Consider the following 22,061-nt stretch of genomic DNA (forward strand, 5'->3'; position numbering starts at 1 on the left):
TCCTCATCTAGCAGGTGAGCGTGGCTTGGGTCTTTTAAAGCACGGGTGGGCCCTTAGGAAATTCAGCTTCAGTCGAACCTCTGTGCCTGCAGGTGATGAAGACTTGGGGGTTAATTCCAACAGCAAGAGCCCACGAGACTCCTCCTGCCAGATACCCGAGTTGGAGCTGAGAGGGCGGAGCAAGAGAACCAGAAAAATAAGGGAAAGACAATCTTTTCCCTCCAGGAGCTGAAGCAATTGGAAGGTGGCATTTAGGAACAAACTCAGAAGATGGGTGCATAGCTGTTTGATGCCCCAGCAGGAGCATGACAGGGCTGGACATCTGTCCCATTACAAAGTACAGTAGGTCAGTTCCTCTGGGCCAAGAGCTGGATTCTCTTCCCATCTCAGTGGCAGTTTGATGTCTGTGTCCTGCAGAGTTGTGGATTATCTGAAGCTCATAACAGTACCTCCAGGCTCCCTGGCTGGCAGGAATGAGAGCACCAAGCCGCCAGAGCAAATGGGGGACCAGAATGTAAAAGGGGGAGGAGAATCACAAGCACTGCACTGAACCCGTATTCACTGGGAGTTGCGCATCAATGGGAGACATATGACACGGGACAAAATTAACGTATGGCCTCAACTTCACATTCGACTTGGAGTCATTTCAAAGTAAGAATAAACTCCATGGCTGAACTCCGTTTTATGACCCATTTTCCATGTTGCACTTCATTCCCTCCATTCAAGAGCCGTCTCCTCTTTAATGTCCCTTTCTACTGAGATTGTGCTGTTTTTCTCTCTGTGTGCTTTCTGCTTCAAGCTTCAAATGATGAAGAACTTTGGGTTCCCTCATTCTTCTGTGTTCCAGGACAGAGTTTTTTTCTTCCTGCTCATTTGTGATCCTGTGTTTTTAAAGCAATGTGGGATGTTCTTTCTCTGAGAAACTGGAATCTGTTGGGCTGTAATTAATGTGTCTTCTAGGACACCCCAGCTTCCCTCCACGTTCCTAGATTTTAACGTGTTTTTTTTTTTTTTTTTTTTTTATTTTAACGTGTTTTTGGAGCACACCACGTTTAACACAATTTTTAATCCCTGTTTTCTTTCTTAACAGCTAGCAGGCTGGTGCTACTCTAGTTGCATTTTTCCCCCCTTTATTTCCAGTCTCAATCAATTCTTCTGTCAGTGAGCAATTGATTGGATATAGCTTCCCTTCGCCCTGGTCTGATTCTTGACTTGAAAGATCATAAAGTTGACTGTACAGCTGCGGAATTTCTCTGTTGATGCACGGTCTGCTGCTTTTGTAACAATAGCACAAAGATCTGAGAAGTCAAAATTCTCAGGAGTACCCACAGCAAGGAGTTCATTAGACCCACACAGCGTTCCTCATCACCATTCCCATTCCCTCTTGGTGGCTGACACAAGACAATGCAGCACTTACTCTTCTGACTTTTCCTGAAATCCCAGCTGCAAGGATTTCACAATATTCTTTTCTGCCAAATTATGGGTCTGTGCCTGCTCCTGAAGATGGGCGTTGGACATGGAGACTCAGACACTGCAGAGTCTGGCCAGCAAGGTCATTACCACCATGTGGAAGGAACTGGCAAACCTGACAGTTGCCCTGCACCTTTGTGGGAGGCTGAAAGAGCTAAGGCAGTGTGCCCGGCACAGAGTGACTGCAGGGCCGGCCTGGGAAGAGCGATGGAGGGTCGTGACGGAGTGGCAAGGCCAAGCCCTATGGGAGGATTTGTCTTGCTTGGATATTACTCTAGGAATACCTTCCCCAGTTGTCACTCTCATGAGTTAATGTCACTGGTTTATAAGTTGTGTTATTAAGGTAAATAAGAGCTATTAGGAACTCCTTGTAGTTAATCCTTTACTCTTTGCCCATCAAGAATCTGACAGCCCTATAAAGATAGCCTGAAAATTATCCGGCCAATCCTGGATGTTTCCACTGATGGCTGATCTCAGTTTTGATGACTGAGAATTTCTTCATAATTGTTGCTGGAAGAGGCCTATTTGTTTCTGAGTGTCCCTGGCTCTCAGTTGTCCTTTTTTTTTTTTTTTTTTTTTTTGCCAAAAGCTCATTGCATTTCTTTGGTACATTCACCCCTTCCCTGCTCCCTGCTTTGGGGGCCATGGGTGCAGTTTTCCCTCAACCTGGTCCAGGATATAGACCCATAACCTGTTTGACCAGATCACTGAGCTCCACACTGGCCACTCTGATTGTTTCACAGATGAGCCCGTGGCCTAGTCAGAGCCACTGGGATGTGTTTAGATGACCTCCACTGAGCTTGGGGGAGAGGCCCTTATTCTTCTACTTGCTTTTTGAACATGGAAGCCTCATGTTGCCAACAAAACAAAACAAAAACTGCCTATTATGGACTGAGTGTTTATATACCCTGTAAATTCATATGTTAGAGCCATGACCCCCATGTGATGGTATCAGGAGATGGGGCCTTTGGGAGCTGATTGGGCTTAGATGAGATCACGAGGGAAGCCCCATGATGGGATTCGTGACCTTATAAGGGACACCAGAACTTCCTCCCTCTGTACACGCACCAAGAGAGGTCATGTGAGCAGACAGCAAACTAACGCCTGCCTGGAAGCCAAGAGAAGAGGCCTCAGGAGGAAAAATTGACCTTGTCAGCTCATTGATCTTGGACTTTCCAGGCTCAAGAACTGTGAGAAATAAATTTCTATGGTTTGAGCCAACTAGTCTATGGTATCTTGCTATGGCAGCCCATGCTAAGATAGTGCCTGAGAATGAAAGTAACACAGAAGGTGGTAGAGGCTTGAGATAGAAAATAGACCCTGATAATATTAGCTAGGACGCTGGATCCAGCCATGCCTGGACTTTTGAGTAGCATAAGCCTATCTCCACATTATTTTGTTTTTCTTTAAGTCAGTTTGAGTTTTTATTTTTTATTTTTTTTAGACGGAGTCTCACTCTGTCTCCAGGCTGGAGCGAGCACAATCTCAGCTCACTGCAACCCCCACCTCCCGGGTTCAAGCAATTCTCTGCCTCAGCCTCCCAAGTAGCTGGGACTACAGGAGCATGCCACCACGCCCAGCTAATGTTTGTATTTTTAGTAGAGATGGGGTTTCGCCATGTTGATCAGGCTGGTATTGAACTCCTGACTTTGTGATCCACCTGCCTCAGTCTCCCAAAGTGCTGGGATTACAGGCGTGAGCCACCATGCCCCTGGGCAGCTTTTCTCTTCTTTACACACATTGACCTTAATGCCAAATTGAAGGCTGAAAATATCCAGCCTTCAACACATGACCTTTGAAGAAAGAGGTCCACCTTTCAGGCCCCAGAGAGGCACAATAGTAAAGTGTGGGTTTCCCTTTCCCAGTGTGTGTGGTCCTTACTACCATGGCCTTGTGTGTCTCTGCCCTGGTCTCTACAGGAGCAGCAAAGCTTTGCAAGGAATTATCCCAGGAGTGCTGCATGAACACACCTCCCCAACTAGTCCAGTTCCAGAATCAAAGAACAAAGACAGTCTCATGATGCTCACTAGAGGCCGGCACAGGGCTTGGCTTTCCTAGAGGTCACTGCATTTGTTTACCGTTTCTCCCCTGGCACCCATCACAGGGCAGAAACAAACTCAAACTTCATTTGAACATGCAAACTTCCCACCATGCAAACTGGGGCTCAGAGAGGCCCAGTGACCTGTCCATTGTCACACAGCTAATTCACCACCCTATCATGTTCTAGGCTGAGAACATCTACCTGAGGTCCCAGAGTACCCATTTTGAATTGGTCACTCACCTTCACCTCAGATGCCACCAGGTCTGACCCCATTTCACCCCCAACCCTGCTCATCTCTGTCCCCTCCAGGAATTCAAGCACTGGTTTTCCATGAAAACTGGCCCCTTATCCTTCACAACTCTTTAATCCTCTACTGACCCTATCCCCACTCCCTTTTCCCTAACTCTTCCCACTGTGCTCTTGGGGCTCATGGTCCCATCCTCGAATCCTCTCCTGATCCAAATCTCTTCCAGCATATTCCTCTTACCTCCTTCCCCTAGCTGAATCCTGGCTGATTCCACTGACATCACCTCCCCTGCAGCCTCTCAGGATGATATTTCGTTACTTAAAATTTCTCCCTCATGTACCTCAGCTCCTTAGTGGTGAACAGTTGTCATCTTTGCTCTAAATTGTCACTTCCAAACTCTCCTCCTTCACCTTCTCCTGAGCGCCCACCCTGCATGCTGGGTGTGCACGTGTATTGGAGTCCCTGCCAGGTGGTGGATTTTGTTGCATCTTCAGTAGGTCCTTTCAAGTACTCACACCCCACACTTCCTCAGGAAAGTGACTCTAAGACACAGATCACCAAAAAAATTTAGAGTCACCAGCCTCTCTAATACCCTTGGAAAAGTCTCTCAACTCTCACAAAAGTTGCCACCTTTGACTAGGCCTGCCCCACCACCTCTTACCGGAGTTACTGTGAAGGCACCTACCCAAGCCTGTGCTTCTGTGCACATTCCCTACAGTCTTATTTCCAGCCTGGCAGCTGGAGTGCCCCTGTAAAAATGTTAAGTCAGACCACATTACTTCAGCTCCAAGCTCCCCTGGCACCCATCATTGCAGGGAGGCCAAAGGACATCCGACCACCTTTGTGACCCCTGGTGATTTTACCTTTCCACTTCCCTTCTGACCTCATTTCTTTCTATTGCCTCCCTGTCCCTGTCCTCTCTAGTTATGCTGGCCACCTTGCTGTTCTGGGAATATCCCAGGCATCTTTCTGCTTCAGGAGCTTTATACATGCTCTTCTGTCTGATATGCCACCTACATCATCTAAAGGGCTCACCTCCTCCCAAACCTCCTTGACTACCTGTTGCCTTTCCTGTCCTCCATCTCAGCTTTGTCTTTCTCCATGATCCTTGACATCACATATCTTACTCTATGTCCATTGTCTGTTCCTTCCACTAGGAAATGCTCCAGGAAGAACACGTTTTGTTCAGTGCTGTGTCCCCAGAACCTGGAACAGAACTAGCAATGAGGAAGCACTCAAGTAATGTTTTCTGAATGAATGAATAATTGGAGAGAAGCAAATTCAAACCACAAGGCACCTCCTTCACTTTTCAGAGTAGCAGACATCTTAAAGTTCAATTGTATTGCATAAATAGGATATAAAAATGCTTTTAAAAATGCAGGTATGCAGAAATGAGTGTGTGCATGCGAGTGTGTGTGTTTGCTCAATGATTTGGGTCTGTATCTGCTGACGTGGAGAGACAGATGGGGTCGGGTGATAAAAGAAAGCTGTAGAATGATGTATATGACATGACTCTATGTTTGTAAAAATAAACGAATATACACCCCAATCTCTGACTATGTGTTTACATGCACAAGGGATCAGAAAGCTGGAAGGGGAATTCCCAAGTTTGCATTTTTATCTGAGTGGGACTGGAACGGGATGAAGGAGGAAGAGGAATAGCTTTGTGCACATATTTTTAGGTACATGAAAGGACCAATGTTGGTAAGTACTTAGAGATAAATCAGATGTATTGAGCAATGGAAAAGATGTGAGCAAACAGAACTCTCATTCTCTGCTGGCTGGAGCAGAAGTGAGAGCAGCAAAGAACCAACTGGTAGGTGTGTTGTTGTTAGGTGTGTCACATGCACATTCTCATCCTCCATGATCCCACACAGAACCCGCAAAGACGTCACAGGAACTGCTGATACGCAGAATGTGATTCTGCTTTTTAACTCAAGCAGGTACATCCTTCCACGCCCTTCTTTCTTCCCTCCCATGGAGCCATGCTTTGGTGCCTTGGGCCAAAGTTACCCAGGACTCTGAGGATACAAACATTTAGTTCACAAACTCAAACAAGTAAATCCAGTAAAAAGGCTGAAACAGCTGGAAATTTATCAAACAAAATGATTTTCCTGGGGAGCACATAAGGGCCACCCGATGGCTAATAACCGTGATGTGGAAGGAAGGGGGCTGCGAGTAACACCTGCGGTTGACTTGTCTAGCATGGGAAGGTAATCGCTTCCTGCATCATGCCCATAGCACCGTAGCAAACTCCCTACCGATCCATGCCTATATTCAACTTGCCTTGGTCATTGTTAAATTAGTTTCCTTACTTTGTTTCCTTATGAGGGGAGGCCCTTTAAGATTTACATTAAGCCAGCAGCTTCAACATTAGTACCTAATGTTCTGTCCTTTAGCACTGGGAATTATAAAGCATCAGAGTCACATAAATGGAAGCTAATTCACAAAATGTTTGGATGTTGAAATTCAACCAGTTCAGTCACTCTCACCCCACAAGGCCTGAGGACGGCACTGAAAGAGGGGGCATGAACATGAGGCTAAGATCCTGGGTGGCCATGCTCTTGTAAGCAATGCAGTGAGGGCCTCCGTGTTCTCTTGCGCAGGTGGAGGTGCAGCTGAGCTGGGAGCCTCCATCACTGACTCTCAGTGCTTTAGCATGAGCAGGAAAAGACAGAGGTTGTCTGCAGTAGACGGCTGAAGACTAGAGCCACCACGGTCATGGCCACTTACCTGAGACCAGAACAGGTGCTGAGACTGACGGCTGAATCAGAATATCCCCGTACATGTCCATGGTAGTAACAGTGACCCTATAGGGGAGGAGGGGAGAATCCCATTTCAGTTATAACATATTTTTGCCCACTTATAATAAATCAACTGCCTCCAATCCTCTCCACTTGTTTTTAGCTATAGAATTTTCTTTTGCATAAAATATTATTATACAGCCTTAATATTTAATGCAAAGCCCAACGTGACCCAGACAGGGTCTACGTCGGGAATATCTGATTTACTTAGAGGTTACCAATAGGGGTTTTTAAATGAACCCTAGTTTCACTCTTGTCTCTCTGACACCCTACAGGAAAGCCCTGATACAGAATGTTTTACAAAATCCAGCAGCAGAACAAATCACATTGACATCGCCATTTTACCCTCATGTAAATTGTCTTTTGTAATGAGATGAAGAACTGTAGGGGGTATCTAAGCACACTGTGAAATGTAATAAAACAAGGCCTAAATCTCTGGCTTATGAAAACAGGAAAGCAGATGAGAGGAAGTGGGGGTGAAGAAAGAAGGAGGGGACCCCACTGAATTACCCAGTTGAGAGCTGAAAGTCTATCTCAGCAGGAAAGAAAAATAGGAAGGTCTTCGAAGTCTAAGACAAAGGTTCCCGTGTGTCATGCCTGTAATATTCTATCCTTTGATAATGTCACAGCTTACAAAAAGAAAGCACGGCACAGACACTTCCTTAGTGAAGATAGATATCAGTCCGGAATCAAAGTTAATTTTATCACTGAGCAAAAGGTACGCTGCAGCTCCAGTTAAGTGGCCGACTGGCAAGAAGTGGCTGAGTATACTCAGCACTCCTCACCCAGGTCCTCTGGATGCCAGCTGGGTGCAGATCTCTGCAGAGAAAGGTACATGCATCTTCTCAGGGTTTCCCCTGAGAAGCTCTGCTTTCAAGCAGCTCAGGTGTTAGTCTGTCTCCACTGCACCCTCCTTTGTGCACGGCTCCTTCACACATGACAACAGTCATGCACTTTGTCCAGGGCAGAGCTTGGTGTCCAGTTGTTCTGCCCAACTAAACCCACCTTGACTTTGCTAAGAAAAAGCACCAGATGCAATTGAGTAATGAAGAAAACCAGACACCACCACGGGAAAGGGGCTAAGATGATCTCTTGGTCTCAACGTAGATGACAAAATTCTCAGATCACCTAAAAGGTGATGAAAGGAGGGTGATGGGGTTAAGGGGTTGCAGGGACATTTATTATTCTGTTGAGCTTCTTCATATTAATTTTAGAAGTTCTTTATATACTCAGGATATTAACACTCTGCCTGTTACTACATGGGAAATGTCTTTTAACTTTGCTTATGATATTTTTTGTTCAGAGTTTCCGATGTATATCCATTTAAATGCATTTGTCTCTCTCTTCATGCATTTTTTGTATAGCTCAAGGTGGCTGTTTTCAGGATCACAAATATGTCCTTCTTTATTTTCTTCTATCTTTACAGTCTTACAATTAGCTCTTTAATCCATCTGGAATTAATTTTTGTGGGAGTGTGAGGTTCAATGCTAACTTTCCCCTACAAATGAGAGCCAGCTGTGCTTTGCTGCCATTTTTCCTTTTCTCCATGATGTGACATGCTACCTTGGCATATATCAAAGGCCTACAATATGTTTGTGGCACCACTTTTGTACTCTTTGTGCTAGCCCACTGAAACAGACATTCATTTGTCTGTTTCTGTGCCAATTCCACACTGTTCCAATGACTATTGCTCTATACTCTATTTTGGTATCAGGTAGAGTACGTTGTCCTTTAAAACTAAGATGAAATTCACATGCCATAAAACTCACCTTTTAAAAGCATATATAATCAGTGAGTTTTGTTGTCTATTCACAATATTATATACTCATCACCACTAATTGATTCTAAAACCTTTCTCTCACCTCAGAAAGAAACCTCATATTCATTAGCAGTCACTTCCCATTCCCTGCTCCTCCATCTCTGGCAACCATTAACCTGCTTTCTATCTCTATGGATTTGCCTGTTCTGTTATTTTATAGAAATGGAATCATACAATAAGTGCCTTTTGTGACTGGCTTCTTTCACTTGAGCATGGTGTTTTCAAGTTCATTCATACTGAGGCATGCATTAGAATGCCATTCCTTTTCTACGGCTGAATCACCTTCTACCGTGTGGATGAAAACATATTTTGCTCATCCAATTGATGAGCACATGAGTTGTTTCTACTTTTTGACTATTATGAGTAATGTTACTATGAACACATGTGTACACATTTTTGTAAGGATGTGTTTTCAGTTCTTTTGGATATGTACTATGAGTAGACATATGGGTCTAAAAGTAAAGTTGCTGGTTATATGGAAACTCAATGTTTAACTTTATAAAGTACTGCCAAACTGTTCTGTCAAGCAGCTGAACCCTTTTACATACCTGTGAGCATTAGATGAGGGCTCTAATTTCCCCACATACTCACCAACACTTATTGTTGTTTATCTTTTCCGTTATAGCCATCCTAGTGGATATAAAGTGGTATTTCAATGTGGTTTTTGTTTTAATTTTCTTAATCACTAATGATGTTGGGCATTTTTTCATGTGCTTGTTGTCCATTTTTATACCTTCTTTGAAGGAATGTCTACTCAAATCCTTTGCTTATTTGTAAATTGGATTTTGGTGTTTTTATTGTTGAGTTAGAAGAGTTCTTCATACATTTTCAGCACTAGACCCTTATTAGATATAAGATTTACAGATTCTTTCTCCCATTTTGTGATTTGTCCTTTTACTTTCTTTTTTTAATTTTAATTTTATTTTTTTTGAGACAGAGCCTTACTCTGTCACCTAGGCTGGAGTACAGTGGTGTGATCTTGGCTCATTGCAACCTCTGCTTCCCAGGTTCAAGCGATTCTCCTGCCTCAGCCACTGGAATAGCTGGGATTACAGGCACATGCCATCACACCCAGCTACTTTTTGTACTTTTTTTTTGTAGCAATGGAGTTTCACCATACTGGCCGGGCTGGTCTTGAACTACCGACCTCAAGTGATCTGCCTGCCTCAGCCTCCCAAAGTGCTGGGATTACAGGCATGAGCCATCAGGACTGGCCCCTTTTACTTTCTTGATTGTATCTTTTGAAGCTCAAAGTTTTTTATTTGATGAGGTCTTATCTATTTTTTCCTTTGGCTGCTTATGCTTCTGGTGCCGTATCTAAGAAACCATTACTTAACCTAAGGTCATAAAGATCTACACGTATACGTTTTTTTAAAGACTTGTATGGGTTTAGCTATTATATTTAGATCTTTAACCATCTTGAACTAATTTTTGTATGTAGCTTGAAGTACAAGTCCAACTTCATTCTTCGGCATGTGGACAGCTAGTTGTTCCAGAGCCATTTGTTGAAACACCTACTCTTTTTTCTATTGAATTGTCTTGGTGACTTTCTCCAAATTGTTTTCTTTTGGTACCATTCTTTTCTCAAAAGTTTCTTGGTTATCATTCCCCATTTTCTCTTCAGATGAATTAAAGAATCCAATTTTAAGCTACACAATAATCCATTGAGATCTCAGTTTGTATTACACTGAAGTATAGGTCAGTTTGGGAAGAACTGATATTTTCACAATAAACAGTTTTTCTATTCTGTACATGGTAAGCAGGCCTCTCCTTTTAACAAGGTCATTTTTATGTCCTTTAGTCTAGTTTTGGATTTTTTTTCCATGTGGCTATTGGAAAATTTTTGTTAAGCTTATGCATAGATATTGTATAGATTTGCTGCTATCATAAATAGGATCTTTTTTTTCCCATTTTGTCTTACATATAATTATTTTTAATGTGAAGGAAAGCTTTTGATTTTGCAAGTTGGTCTTATATTGGGCACTTTTGCCACACCATCCTATCAGTTTATCAGTTTGTAGCGTATCTTTTTTCTATGTTGCTGAGTATATCAATTGCAAACAATGAAAGTACCGTGGGCTCCTTTTTGGATCCTTCATGCAACACTGAAGAGTGAAATGGCTAGGTGTGCAGGGGCCATGGCAGGAGAGGACTTGCCTACAGAGGGAAAGCATGTGCAAAGATAGTGGGCGCTGGGGGTGGGGAGTGACATTCAGGGGTGGGGTTAGTTCTGCTGGGCTGGAAGATTCAGGTGCAGGAGCGTAGCTCTCACAGTGTCCTGTTCCTCCCCCAGAGGAACCTGCTATCTTCAATAAGCATGTGGCTTAGGAAAGGATGCATCAGGCTTCTACCCAGGCCATCGGGGAGGGCAAAAACCTTGCTACCAGTTCACCTCCTTAGCTTTTGTGTGACATATATTTTGAATGGCTCCAGGGTCCTCTCACTCTAGATAACTCTTAGTTGGGTATGTAGGGGAAGCGTGATAATTCTTTTACTATGAGGGGGTTATATAATTGGATCATAATGCTCTGGGGCATCAGGGGGATCCTAGTACCTTCCCAGGCTGGGCTTCACTGGTAGGGATTTTTAGCCTTGGACACATGGCAGGCATCAAAGCGGAAGACGATGCAGAAAGTGAAAGGTTGGCAGCTGCCGTTAGGATTTCGGCTGCTTAAGGTAACCAGAATCACTGGGTTTTGACTGTCACAGATCTTTGGGGTCACATACATTACAGAATTTCCTCCATTTTAGAGGAATGTGAAATGCTGCTCTAAGTAGCTAAATACTGGTTAAAAAATTGAAAACCAAATGGTGACAATAATTTTAATTACTGACCTCTGAAATTTCAAGCTCATTTACACTCAATCTCAATTTATTTTTAATAGATTATTTATTAAATGTCCTTTCAAATTAAATACACAGATATACAAGCTCGTTAAAGCATGAGCTTAGGACAAATTAGTATCAAATTAATTTCCAGTTCAACAACTCAGCTGAAGTATTGCTTATGAAGGAGGAGGGGGGTGGATTTTAGCTCTCATAAACTGTTGCTTAAAGTAAACAATCTCAGTCATTAGTAGAGTTAACAACGGATTTCCAGCTTTAACATCACTTTTGTATCACCTTCAGACAGTTGACTAACAAGTCCATTGTTCATTCCTGACAGTGATTAACTTCTTAGATTACTGATCATAATTATTAGAACTCCAAATTCTAGATTTTCCAAGGCAATGACAATTTTATGAAATTTAATTTTTTTCAATATGTCTCATTAAATGTTTAAACAAATGTGATTTAGTTTTTATAACATAAGTCAACACACAGATAATTTCACAACTCAGCAAAACATGGTTGTTACACCATGCATCACGTGGTTGGTTGGGAAATTTGATTATGGGGAGTGGAGGAGACGCAGTCTTCAACCCCTGGGGTTGGGGGGTGACCCTCTTAGTGACAAAGGCAGAGAGAGAGTACAAGCTACATCACCACTAGTGGCCAGCAGTGGCTACTCAAGACAAACTCCAGGTGAGTGTGTGCCCTGCCCAAGGGCGCACCTCTGAGTGCACTGATGCTAAAAGGTGGGCACCAACCAGGCTTGTGGGTTCACAACATTTGGTTTGTTGGGTCTGAATATGCACACCAGAAAGAGACCCAGCAGGGAGCCGTCATGCCTAAGAGGGTCTTGCGCCCCAGGGTCCCCTGACCTGTTGATCACCACATGGCCCTTACCAGCCAGCTGTGGCCACAGTCCTCTGCAGACCTTCCGACACTGCATCCCTGTTCCTCACTCTGATTGCCTCAAGGGCGCCAAACTGTATAGCCTCTTTGTCTCTAAAGACATTGTCTTATGTCTCTAAAGACACTGCCGAACAAGACATGGTCCCACTAGGCCAGGCCGTCTTTGCCTAGTTCTGCTGATCCAAGACATTCTATTTCTACCAACAAAACACAACACAGAAAAAGAGCCCCAGACATGCATAACCACAAAATTACATCTTTTGCTTTTCAAAAAACCTCTAACCATGTATTTTATATACTTATTACTTAACCTAATGCATTTTCCCACTCCAGTAGAACAACTTTTCCTTCTGTTTAATACTATCAATCAAATATAATGGTGGGTAAGAGGAAGATGGACTAAGAACTCTTGAACTTGAAAATTGGTAGCCCTCAACTCTCTGCCATGTGGGAAGTAAAATCAAACGTCTGTTACTCAACTCTCAGTGGACTAGAAGGAAAGGCATTTTACATGCTTACGTGGTAACAAAGATGGCTTGACCTTGCGATTAGAAAGGAATGCTACCAGACAAAGTCTGTTAGGGAGTATGCCAAATGAAAATTATTCTGAATGCTTTCTTTAGGGGAACTTTGTAGGGTCTTCCCAGACTCCTTGCCATATGCAATGTGCCAAACTATCTTGATTTAGTGCTTGAATCACACAATGTTCTAGCCAGAAGGAAGCTTTGGGCCATCTAAGGCCAACCTTTCTCTTTTAGCCAGTCCCTTCCCTGAATAGATGGGAAACCAAGGCCTAAACCATCAAAGGTCACAGAGCTGGCTAATGGTAGGGCAGGAACTAAAATCCAGGCCTCTCAACTCCAGGCCAGATGCTTCCCTCCATACCTGGCAGTCAGAAACATGAGTTTCTCTCTCTTTTAGAAAAGAAAAGCTGCTGGGACCAGCTCAGTCGGGGAGACCCTAACCCAGTGGCACTAGAGGAATTAAAGACACACACACAGAAATATAGAGGTGTGGAGTGGGAAATCAGGGGTCTCACAGCCTTCAGAGCTGAGAGCCCTGAACAGAGATTTACCCATGTATTTACTGACAGCAAGCCCGTGATAAGTGTTGTTTCTACAGATTATAGATTAACTGAAAGTATTCCTTACGGGAAACAAAGGGATGGGTTGAAATAAAGGAATGGGTTGGACTAGCTATCTGCAGCAGGAGCATGTCCTTAAGGCACAGATCCCTCATGCTATTGTTTGTGGTTTAAGAATGTCTTTAAATGGTTTACCCGCCCTGGGTTCCTTGCCTTCATTCCGGTAAACCCACAACCTTCCAGCATGGGTGTCATGGCCATTATGAACATGTCACAGTGTAGGAGACATTTTCTTTATGGCCAGTTTTGGGGCCAGTTTATGGCCAGATTTTGGGGGGCTTGTTCCCAACAAAAAGTTATCACCTAAAATCCAAACATGGGTGGAATGTTTTTCCTGAGTACTGCGGAGCCTCATTACAGTGTCACTCACGGCATCATAGCAAAGTGATGTCATTTCCAAACTCAGAGAAAAGCCCATAAATAGGAGGGTCCAAGGGTGGGTGAGCGTATATGTGTATAGGTGTATGTGTGTCTCCAGGTGCATATGTGTGTATACGTGGGCACGTGTGTATATTTGTGTGTGTGCATGTGCATGGATGTGTATGTATATGGGGTGTATGGGTGTGCATGTATATATATGCATGTGTGTATATGGGTGTGCATGTGTATATGGTGTGCATGTGTGTATGTGTGTATATGGTGTGCATGTGTGTATGTGTGTATATGGTGTGCATGTGTGAATATACATGTGTGTATATGGTGTGTATGTGTGTATATGCGGTGTATGGTGTGCATGTGTGTATATGTGTGTGAATATGGTATGTGTGTATATGTGTGTGAATATGGTGTGCATGTGTGTGTATGTGTGGATATGGGTGTGCATGTGTGTATATGTATGTGTGTATATGGGTATGCATGCGTGTATATGTGGGCACATGTGTATATTTGTGTGTATGTGCATGTGTGTGCATGTATATGGGAGTGGGTGTGTGTGTGTATGTATGTGTGTATATGGTGTGCATATGTGTATATGTATGTGCATATATGGTGTGCATATGTGTATATGTGTGTGTGTGGGTATGTATGTGTATATGCATTGTGTGTATATGGGTTTGTGTGTATGTGTGTTTCTGGGTGTGTGTATGTACATGCATGTCTGTTGCTAGCCTGCATTTCAGCATGACTGCAATCAGGTCCTTGTTTCCCTGTACGCAGCCCCAACATACTATATGTTTGCTTGAGAAAAAAACAAGGTGACAATGCATCTGAGCAAAGAAAAAGTGACTTTCCAGCTCTGTGTGTTTCTATAACTGGGCTACATCACACTTAGTCCTGAGAGTGTGCAGGGCAGGATCGGGAAGCAATAAGTCACCACACCCATCCTCCAAGGATCTCTGCTCCCATGTCCATAAGAAGAACCATGTCTGGTTAAAAGACTATAAATAACTAACCTCAGGGGCCCCTGAAATCATTTTGCTGTGCTACAATTCTGCAGACAGAACAAACGCTTACAAAATCATGTTCACAGTCTTTGAGACCTTCAGGCAAACTGGGCCTGGGAAGAACATGTCTGCAATAGTGAGATCACTAGATCCATCCAGAATTGGAAATCCTGGGGTTGAGTCTTGGAGTCTCAGTTTTTAATCTGTGTAATGGGACGGGCACTTAGTTGTCCAGAGCTTTGTGGATCAAATGAACATGACATGGGGATGCAATTCATAAAATATAAGGCATTATTACAAATCTGGAATATGAACATAAATATTTTAAACCCACTCTGCTGTAAGCTCTATTTTCCACCTGCTATTTTCCTCTACACTAACCCATTGCTCAGTGTATTTTTGTTGAATGAATGAATGAATGAATGAATGGATATGCATGAGAGAAACTGACCCATTAGAGAGAAGGGAGGGTTATTTGCTTATACCCTGTCACTTGGCTCTAACTCCCAACTGCAAATCTTCTTGGATATTGTGTGAAAATGCACACGAAGGGGTTAGCAGGGGCAGGGGTCAGAAGACCTATGGGGCCATTTGCAATTTGATGGAGACACACAAGCCTGAACAACCCAGTTATCAGCATGTTCGTCTACCTTACTCTCAGCTACATCCTTCTCAGCTTCTCATCTGTTCTCAGAATCTACAAGGGATTTCAGAAGGAACACATGGTACAGTATGGGGAAGAAGTGCTGTGAAACGATCACTGGCATAGCAGTAGTCATGGCTGGCTCACTTCTCCAAAGCCCTGACTGCGTGCCAGGCTCGGTGTCTGTTTCATTGTCACATCCCACAGCTGATTAAGTGCTTCAGCTGGGATTTGAACCTGGGTAGTCGGACTCTGGCTTGTGATCCTAACCGTGGCGTATACTGTCTCTAGACAGAAGGCCTATCTTAGAGCCTGCCCTTTCCTGACAATTTTATGGAAGAAAAGTCACCAAAACAGTGAGTTCCTCTGGGAACACGGGTTTGCCCCTTGCATTGTTTGACTCCCAAAGCATCTCTGTTATGGGCACATCATGTCATATGTTGTTAGAGTGTATGTTCCCTGAGGACAGGGGCTGCATCCTCCCTTCCGCAGACTTGCCACAGAGTAAGGATGTTTACTGGTCTGAGTTCAGTTGGGCCTTGGAGTGATGCACTTAGTGAATCTCCAGAGGTCTATTCTGGCCTCTCCTCTCCTCATATTCCAGGACTTTGGTTCAGCTGAACATACTCTGCTCTCCCCCAAGAGCATTCTCTAGGTGTCTCTCATTGTAAATGAATGCCACCCCCTTCCCCAATCCACCCCATTGCAGTTTTATAGACTAATTTCACTACAACAAACACCATAGCCAGAAACATATAACCGAGACTCAGTGTTTTGTTCCAAGTGAACTGGAGGCGTGTAGCACAGCGTATAGGAGCTGAGACTCTCCCATCCAAGAGCTACCCAGGCCTGACCCTGCTTAGCTTCCAAGATCAGACAAGATCAGGCTCATTCTGGGTAGGATGGCCTCAGACTAGGAGCTCAGATTCTAGAGTCAGACTATTTGGGTTTGAATCCTTATTAACTGCAGGTGTGGCCTAGTTATTTAATCCCTCGAGGTCTCAGTATTCTCATCTGGGTATAAAGATAGCAAAAACTGATCTTTGGTGAAGATCAAACAACAGAATATATAAAACGTTCTGTGCACAGTGTCTTGCCTATTGTCGATATTTACTCAATGTTGGCTACCGCACTGGACACTCAGTAAACATTTGTTGAGTAAGTGGAAGAATGAATGACTGAATAAACACACACATGTGTGAAAAGGTAGGGGCTGTCACCATTGTGGAAGATGATACTGGCCTAAGAAATTTGAGTTTGATTGAGGAGGCACTGGGGGAAGCTGCTGATGATTTGGGAGGATCAAAATGTAAATGCAATCTTGTGACATAAATAGAAAGATGTTTTAGAAGGATCATTCAGGCAGGAGTGGGGTCTGGATAAAACTAGGTGAGATTGGGAGTGGGGAGAAAAAGTCAGGCGACTAAAACATCTTCCAGCTGTGAGGAAGGGAGGGCCTGAGCTGGTGCAGCCAGGTGACCGTGGACAGGAAAGGGTGTGGAATGTGCTATGGAGGTAGGAGTCACCACGGGACCTGGGTGAAGACCCAGGGGAGAGAAGGCACTGGTGTTGAGTGCCTCGGCCAGTGGGACAGCAGAGCAGCCTGTGAGGGAGAGGCAGGCAGGGAGAACTGGTGAGTTAGGTATGTGTGGAATACAGCAACAGCAAGGAAATTCAATCCATTCTCAATGATGTTTTAAGAATACGATGATGGGCCTGGCTTGTGGAGTCCTAGTTAGGGAGGGGGAGTCAGACTAACAGGATTGGGGGAAAGCAAAATGAAGAAGCAGATAAACTATAAGTCTGCCTTTCTTCATGGTCCAATACACATATCCCTCCAGTGCCCATAACTCACAATCTTCCTGTGCTCAGGTATCACCAGACCCCCAGCTGATAGAAAATTGCAAGTTAGTTCAATGCAACCTTGGTGTTATCAATATTGTACAAAGCTCTCTTCAGCACACCGCACAAGCACCATCCTATAAAATCTCCAGCAAGCCTTTGTCTCCTTGCAGTCAGCTTCTCTCTTGCTGGCCTGCCCATTGCTCCTTTGCAATGTATTTTTCTATGATCTCTAATAAATCTCCCTTTCTTTACCTACAACTGTCTTGGTAAATTCTTCTTACTCCAATGCTGCTGGTCCAGATAGCCACTGCCCACCTGCAACAGCACTTACACTTGATACACTTATGAGATGGGCATGATCTCTGACTTTCCCCTTCCCTCCAGAATTATCTTTTCATCTCTGTTAGATGCTCTCTAATTGTAATGAACTGTGGTTAACTCCTGACATTCATCACCCTAATGTGTTTAGTCCAAGCCAGTTGTAGAAGATACTATCCCTTTCTGACAATCAGTAGTTGCCATGGAAATGAATGGGATGTCACCCAAACAATACTTTTGGCCAAAATATTAGATTCTATCCTCACCTGATGGTCCAGGCTCAGTTCATCTCAGCTGGTCTCCTTTGACACTATCAAAGCAAATGCTCTATATTTTTTCCAGTGAGAAACATATACCACAAATGAAACTTTTTTTGGGTCCTGATCACGTCCAGGGGTGAGACACTTTTTTCTTGCTTTCACTCCATGCACCTGGCCTCTGCTGCCATCTCCTCTCACCTGGGCTTCAGGCTCTTCCACAGGAGGCCCCTGCCTGACCCTGACAGGGCAGGGGACCCTCCCCCTCCCCTCCTGTTCGCTCTAACTACGATTTCATGCTGGAGCCAGGGGGTGCTTTTCAAAGCCCAAACATAGTCATGACACGCCTTGGGGAAGGCCTTTTAGTGGCCTCCTAATGTTTCTCTGTCACAACCAAGGCTGACACCATGGTCTTCAGGTCCTACACGCTCTTTCATCAGCTTCTAAACACTTCCTTCCCCTCTCCTGCCACCCCAGGTAAAACTCAGCATCAGCCTGGAATGTTTCTCCTCCTGTCCCCCGGTTCATGCCTCCTCAGCCTCCAGCTGTTGGTTCACATGTTCCTTTCCCTGTAAAGCCTTCCATGATCCCTCAGACCAGATTAGGGCCCCATGGCCTTTCCTTTGGTGCACTTAGCCCAGATGTTAATTATGTTTGTGATTACCAGGATAAGGGCAGTCTTCTTCCTCCAGCATCCCCCCACCCATGGGTTCCCTTGTCTGTTTTTAATCCCTGCTGTGTTCTCAGTGTAAGGAGGCATGTGAACAGGTCATGGTGCTTGGTTGACAACATACATGTAACAGACGAATGTATTCCCTCCAAAGCACTGACAGCATCTAGCCTTTCTGGGGGCCTCTGCCAGCCTTTCCCAGAGCTGTCTTTTGGCACGTAAACAGCAGAAATGTCATGCGGATAGTCTCCCACAGACCTTATTAAAAGTAACAATATAAAACACAATCTCCCCTTAGATGTGGTCAGCAAAGGATAAAGCCACAAATATTTCATCCTGTCAGGACAGTCGAGAAAAAAGATGTGATTAACTCCAAAATTAAAATCAGCCACTCTTCTGAGTTGACCAGCTTATACCAATTGTTGAGATATTTAAAAAAAAAAAAAACAAAAGCACTATACACTATAGCCAACAAAAAGTGGTTCTTATTTTATATATAATTTTAAATTTAGGAAAATTCACTGTGTGCTGACTTTAGCAGATAAGGAGATGAGTCAGCAAATTTCTTTTTGTTTTCCAGCCTGATTCAATAAAAACAAAAGCCTAAAATCTGCGTCTGGGTCCTCACCACGAAAAACAATACAAGGCCTCGGACTCTCCTTAAGGGGCTCCTGCTGGAAGGACCAGCTGTTCCGGGCTGTGGGTTTTACTTAGTGAACAACATTGTTCCCTCCCCATCTTTACTGTAACAAGGCTGACTGCTTGGAAAGGCATTCAAAGGAACGAGGAAAGGGAACGACTGGGTTAAAAGAAAAGTCACCATTTTTCTAATTATAAAAGCAACATGTGCTTGATGCTTCTGGAGATTTGGGGGTGCCAATTAGTCTATCTTTCAGTTGCTTCCCCTAGTGGAGATGATCCACAGAGTCAGATGAAGATCAAAATACAGCATCAGCTTAATGACTGCCAAAAAAAGAGGCTTCTGGTATATTCTGGAGAGGATACTAGTTTAGGCCTAGACAGTAGAGAGGCTTCCTGCAATTTCCAACTTCCGTCCTCCCCACACCCCAACCTCTTTCCCCTTCTTCCCAGCCAAAGCCTCAGGACCCATCTTGGGGAAGGTGGAGATGAGGAACGCTGCTGCCTAGAGGACTCTGTGGAGGGAGGGAGGGGCAAGTCTTACCCACTACTGACTTCAAGGGCTGCCCAACACAGGGGCTGCAGCCACTCCCCAGTTAGCAGGGACCAGGGATTTTCAGGGCCTGTCTCTTCCCACCCTCTTCCCTGTAAAGAGACAGTTCCATGGGGAGGACTAGGGGAAGAGGAGGGGAATGGAGCAGACATTCACCCTTTCACACAGTCACCACATGGAAAAGGAGGAGAGGAAAAATGTGAGCCCCTGCTCCTGTGCACACTTGAATCAGAGAACCCAGAAAAGCACAGAGTCCCACACCACATGGAGACAACCACTATCAATATCTTGGAGCCCTTCCATCAGGGCTGTTTACTAAGATACCTGGATATGTAGCCTTCAGCTTTTGCAATCCAAATCCCAAACAGATCTGGCAGCTGTTGAACCCGTTTCTCTAGTCCTCTATTTCTTTGCCTTCTCACTTACTGCATTTTTCCTCCCAAGTGAGAAAAAGGGGGAAAAAGTACTGTGATAGTGAATATTGAGCATCAACTTGATTGAAGGATGCAAAGTATTATTCCTCGGTGTGTCTGTGAGGGTATTGCCAAAGGAGATTAACATTTGAGTCAGTGGACAGGGAGAGGCCCACCCATCCTCAATCTGGGTGGGCACTATCTAATTTGCTGCCAGCATGGCTAGATTAAAGCAGGCAGAGGAAAGTGGAAGGACTAGACTGGCTGAGTCTTCTGGCCTTTACCTTTCTCCTGTGCTGAATGTTTCCTGCCCTTGAACATCAGACTTCAAGTTCTTCAGCTTTTGGACCCTTGGACCTACACCAATGGTTTGCCAGGGGCTCTTGGGCCTTCAGCCACAGACTGAAGGCTGCACCATCGGCTTTCCTACTTTTGAGGTTTTGGGACTTGGACTGGCTTCCTTACTCCTCAGCTTGCAGATGGCCTATTGTGAGGCCTTATCTTGTGATCGTGTGAGTCAGTACTCCTTAATAAACTCCCCTTCATATATACATCTGTCCTATTAATTCTATCCCTCTAGAGAACCCCAACTAATACAAATGCCTAAGAAAATGAAAACTAGTATGGGAGATTGAAACAGAATGCACAAAAATATTCAAATAACTTTGGAAGCATATTTTACACGTTCTAGAGATGTCCGTATTAGACAAGCACTGTTCACTGTCATAGATCGTGGCTGTCGGGAAAACTGGAGCCTATTGTGGTATTTCTAAGATCTCTCTTTTCTGTTTCTTTCTGAAATAACAATTTACACTGTGGAGACAGCCTTAGTGCTGAGTCTGAAAACATATTTTAAATGAGATCTCAGTGGGGTAAAAAGAGTACAAAAATGTCAAATATGAACTCATGACCCTGCCTGTCACTTACAGATGAGGTTGATCCACAGATCTTTACTTTAGGACTCCATCTTTCTCTGTACTCTAGGTTCTTATATATCCATCTGCCTACAGAACACCTTTACTTGGTTGTCCTATGACAAACACAACACTGACAAACCAAGACTCATCTCCTCTGCCTTCCAACCAACAATTGCTCCTTAATGGTACCAGTGAGAAACAAATTGCCCATCCAACGGCTTAAGTGGAAGAGAAAGGCCCACTGATGACACCTCCCCTACCCACTATCCCCTGATCCTGTCTCCTTTGACTTCCCAAGCACTCTTGACTCTGGCCAATTGCTGACCATTGCAAGGCCGACTTTTGTAGGCAAAATTTTCACTAACTGCAATGGACCCATAAGAAATCTTCCTGTCTTCTGTCTACCAATATTCCTACCCATCTTTCTTCCATTCTGTCATCAGAGACCCTTTTCTAAACTGAACAGGCCATTCTGCTGCATGAGAACTTCCTATGGCTCCCAGTTCTCAATAGGTAAAGTTGAAACTCTTTAGTATTGAAAGGTTTCATCCCCATCATGCTCTTCTTCTTTGCCCACTTTTAAAGACCCAGATTAATGTCACTTCCTTAGTGAAATGGCCTCCAAAGAATTAAAATCAGTCACAATTAAAATACCACAATGGTATTTTGTACACTTCTCCTATCATAGTAATTATATTAAAACATGTTTTTTTAAATGTCTTTAAAATGCTCTGTGCCTCTCCAGTAGAATTTATATGCTGAGGAATATATTTTAGTCAGCCTATCTCCCCATAGCCTAACAGTGTCTGCAAATAGGAGGTGCTGAATAAATGTTTGCTGAGTGAATAGATGAAGAAATCAATGTTACGTGGCATCACCTAAGACAATGCAATGCTAGATGGATAATTTTATTAAAAAACTAGTATATGCAAGATGCCCTATGGGGGTAGGAAAGGGATAGATAGCATTCCCCACTCACAAAAGCTATTATAATCTCTATAAGAAACAGTATAGGTTATCACAGAAGAAATACTATCAGTTATAATACTTTTAATCTGAAGATATTAATGGATTGAATTACCTTAGTAGATATACTAATATTGAACTATCCTTGCATTCTTCAGTTAAGTATAATTTGGTCAGAAAGTATTTTAAAAATAT

General features: G+C 43.7%; 1 protein-coding gene across 1 annotated transcript in view; it reads right to left on the reverse strand.

The window, feature by feature from the left end:
• ADAM12 (ADAM metallopeptidase domain 12) overlaps positions 1-22,061 on the reverse strand; it is a 373,482-nt gene that overhangs the window by 113,930 nt on the left and 237,491 nt on the right. Inside the window, exon 5 of the mRNA XM_030940432.1 lies at positions 6,492-6,568. Within this exon, the coding sequence (XP_030796292.1) occupies positions 6,492-6,568 (77 nt within the window). The remainder of the gene's footprint in view (positions 1-6,491; positions 6,569-22,061) is intronic.

This window comes from Rhinopithecus roxellana, chromosome 11, assembly GCF_007565055.1.
Source record: "Rhinopithecus roxellana isolate Shanxi Qingling chromosome 11, ASM756505v1, whole genome shotgun sequence".
NCBI classification, from domain to species: domain Eukaryota; kingdom Metazoa; phylum Chordata; class Mammalia; order Primates; family Cercopithecidae; genus Rhinopithecus; species Rhinopithecus roxellana.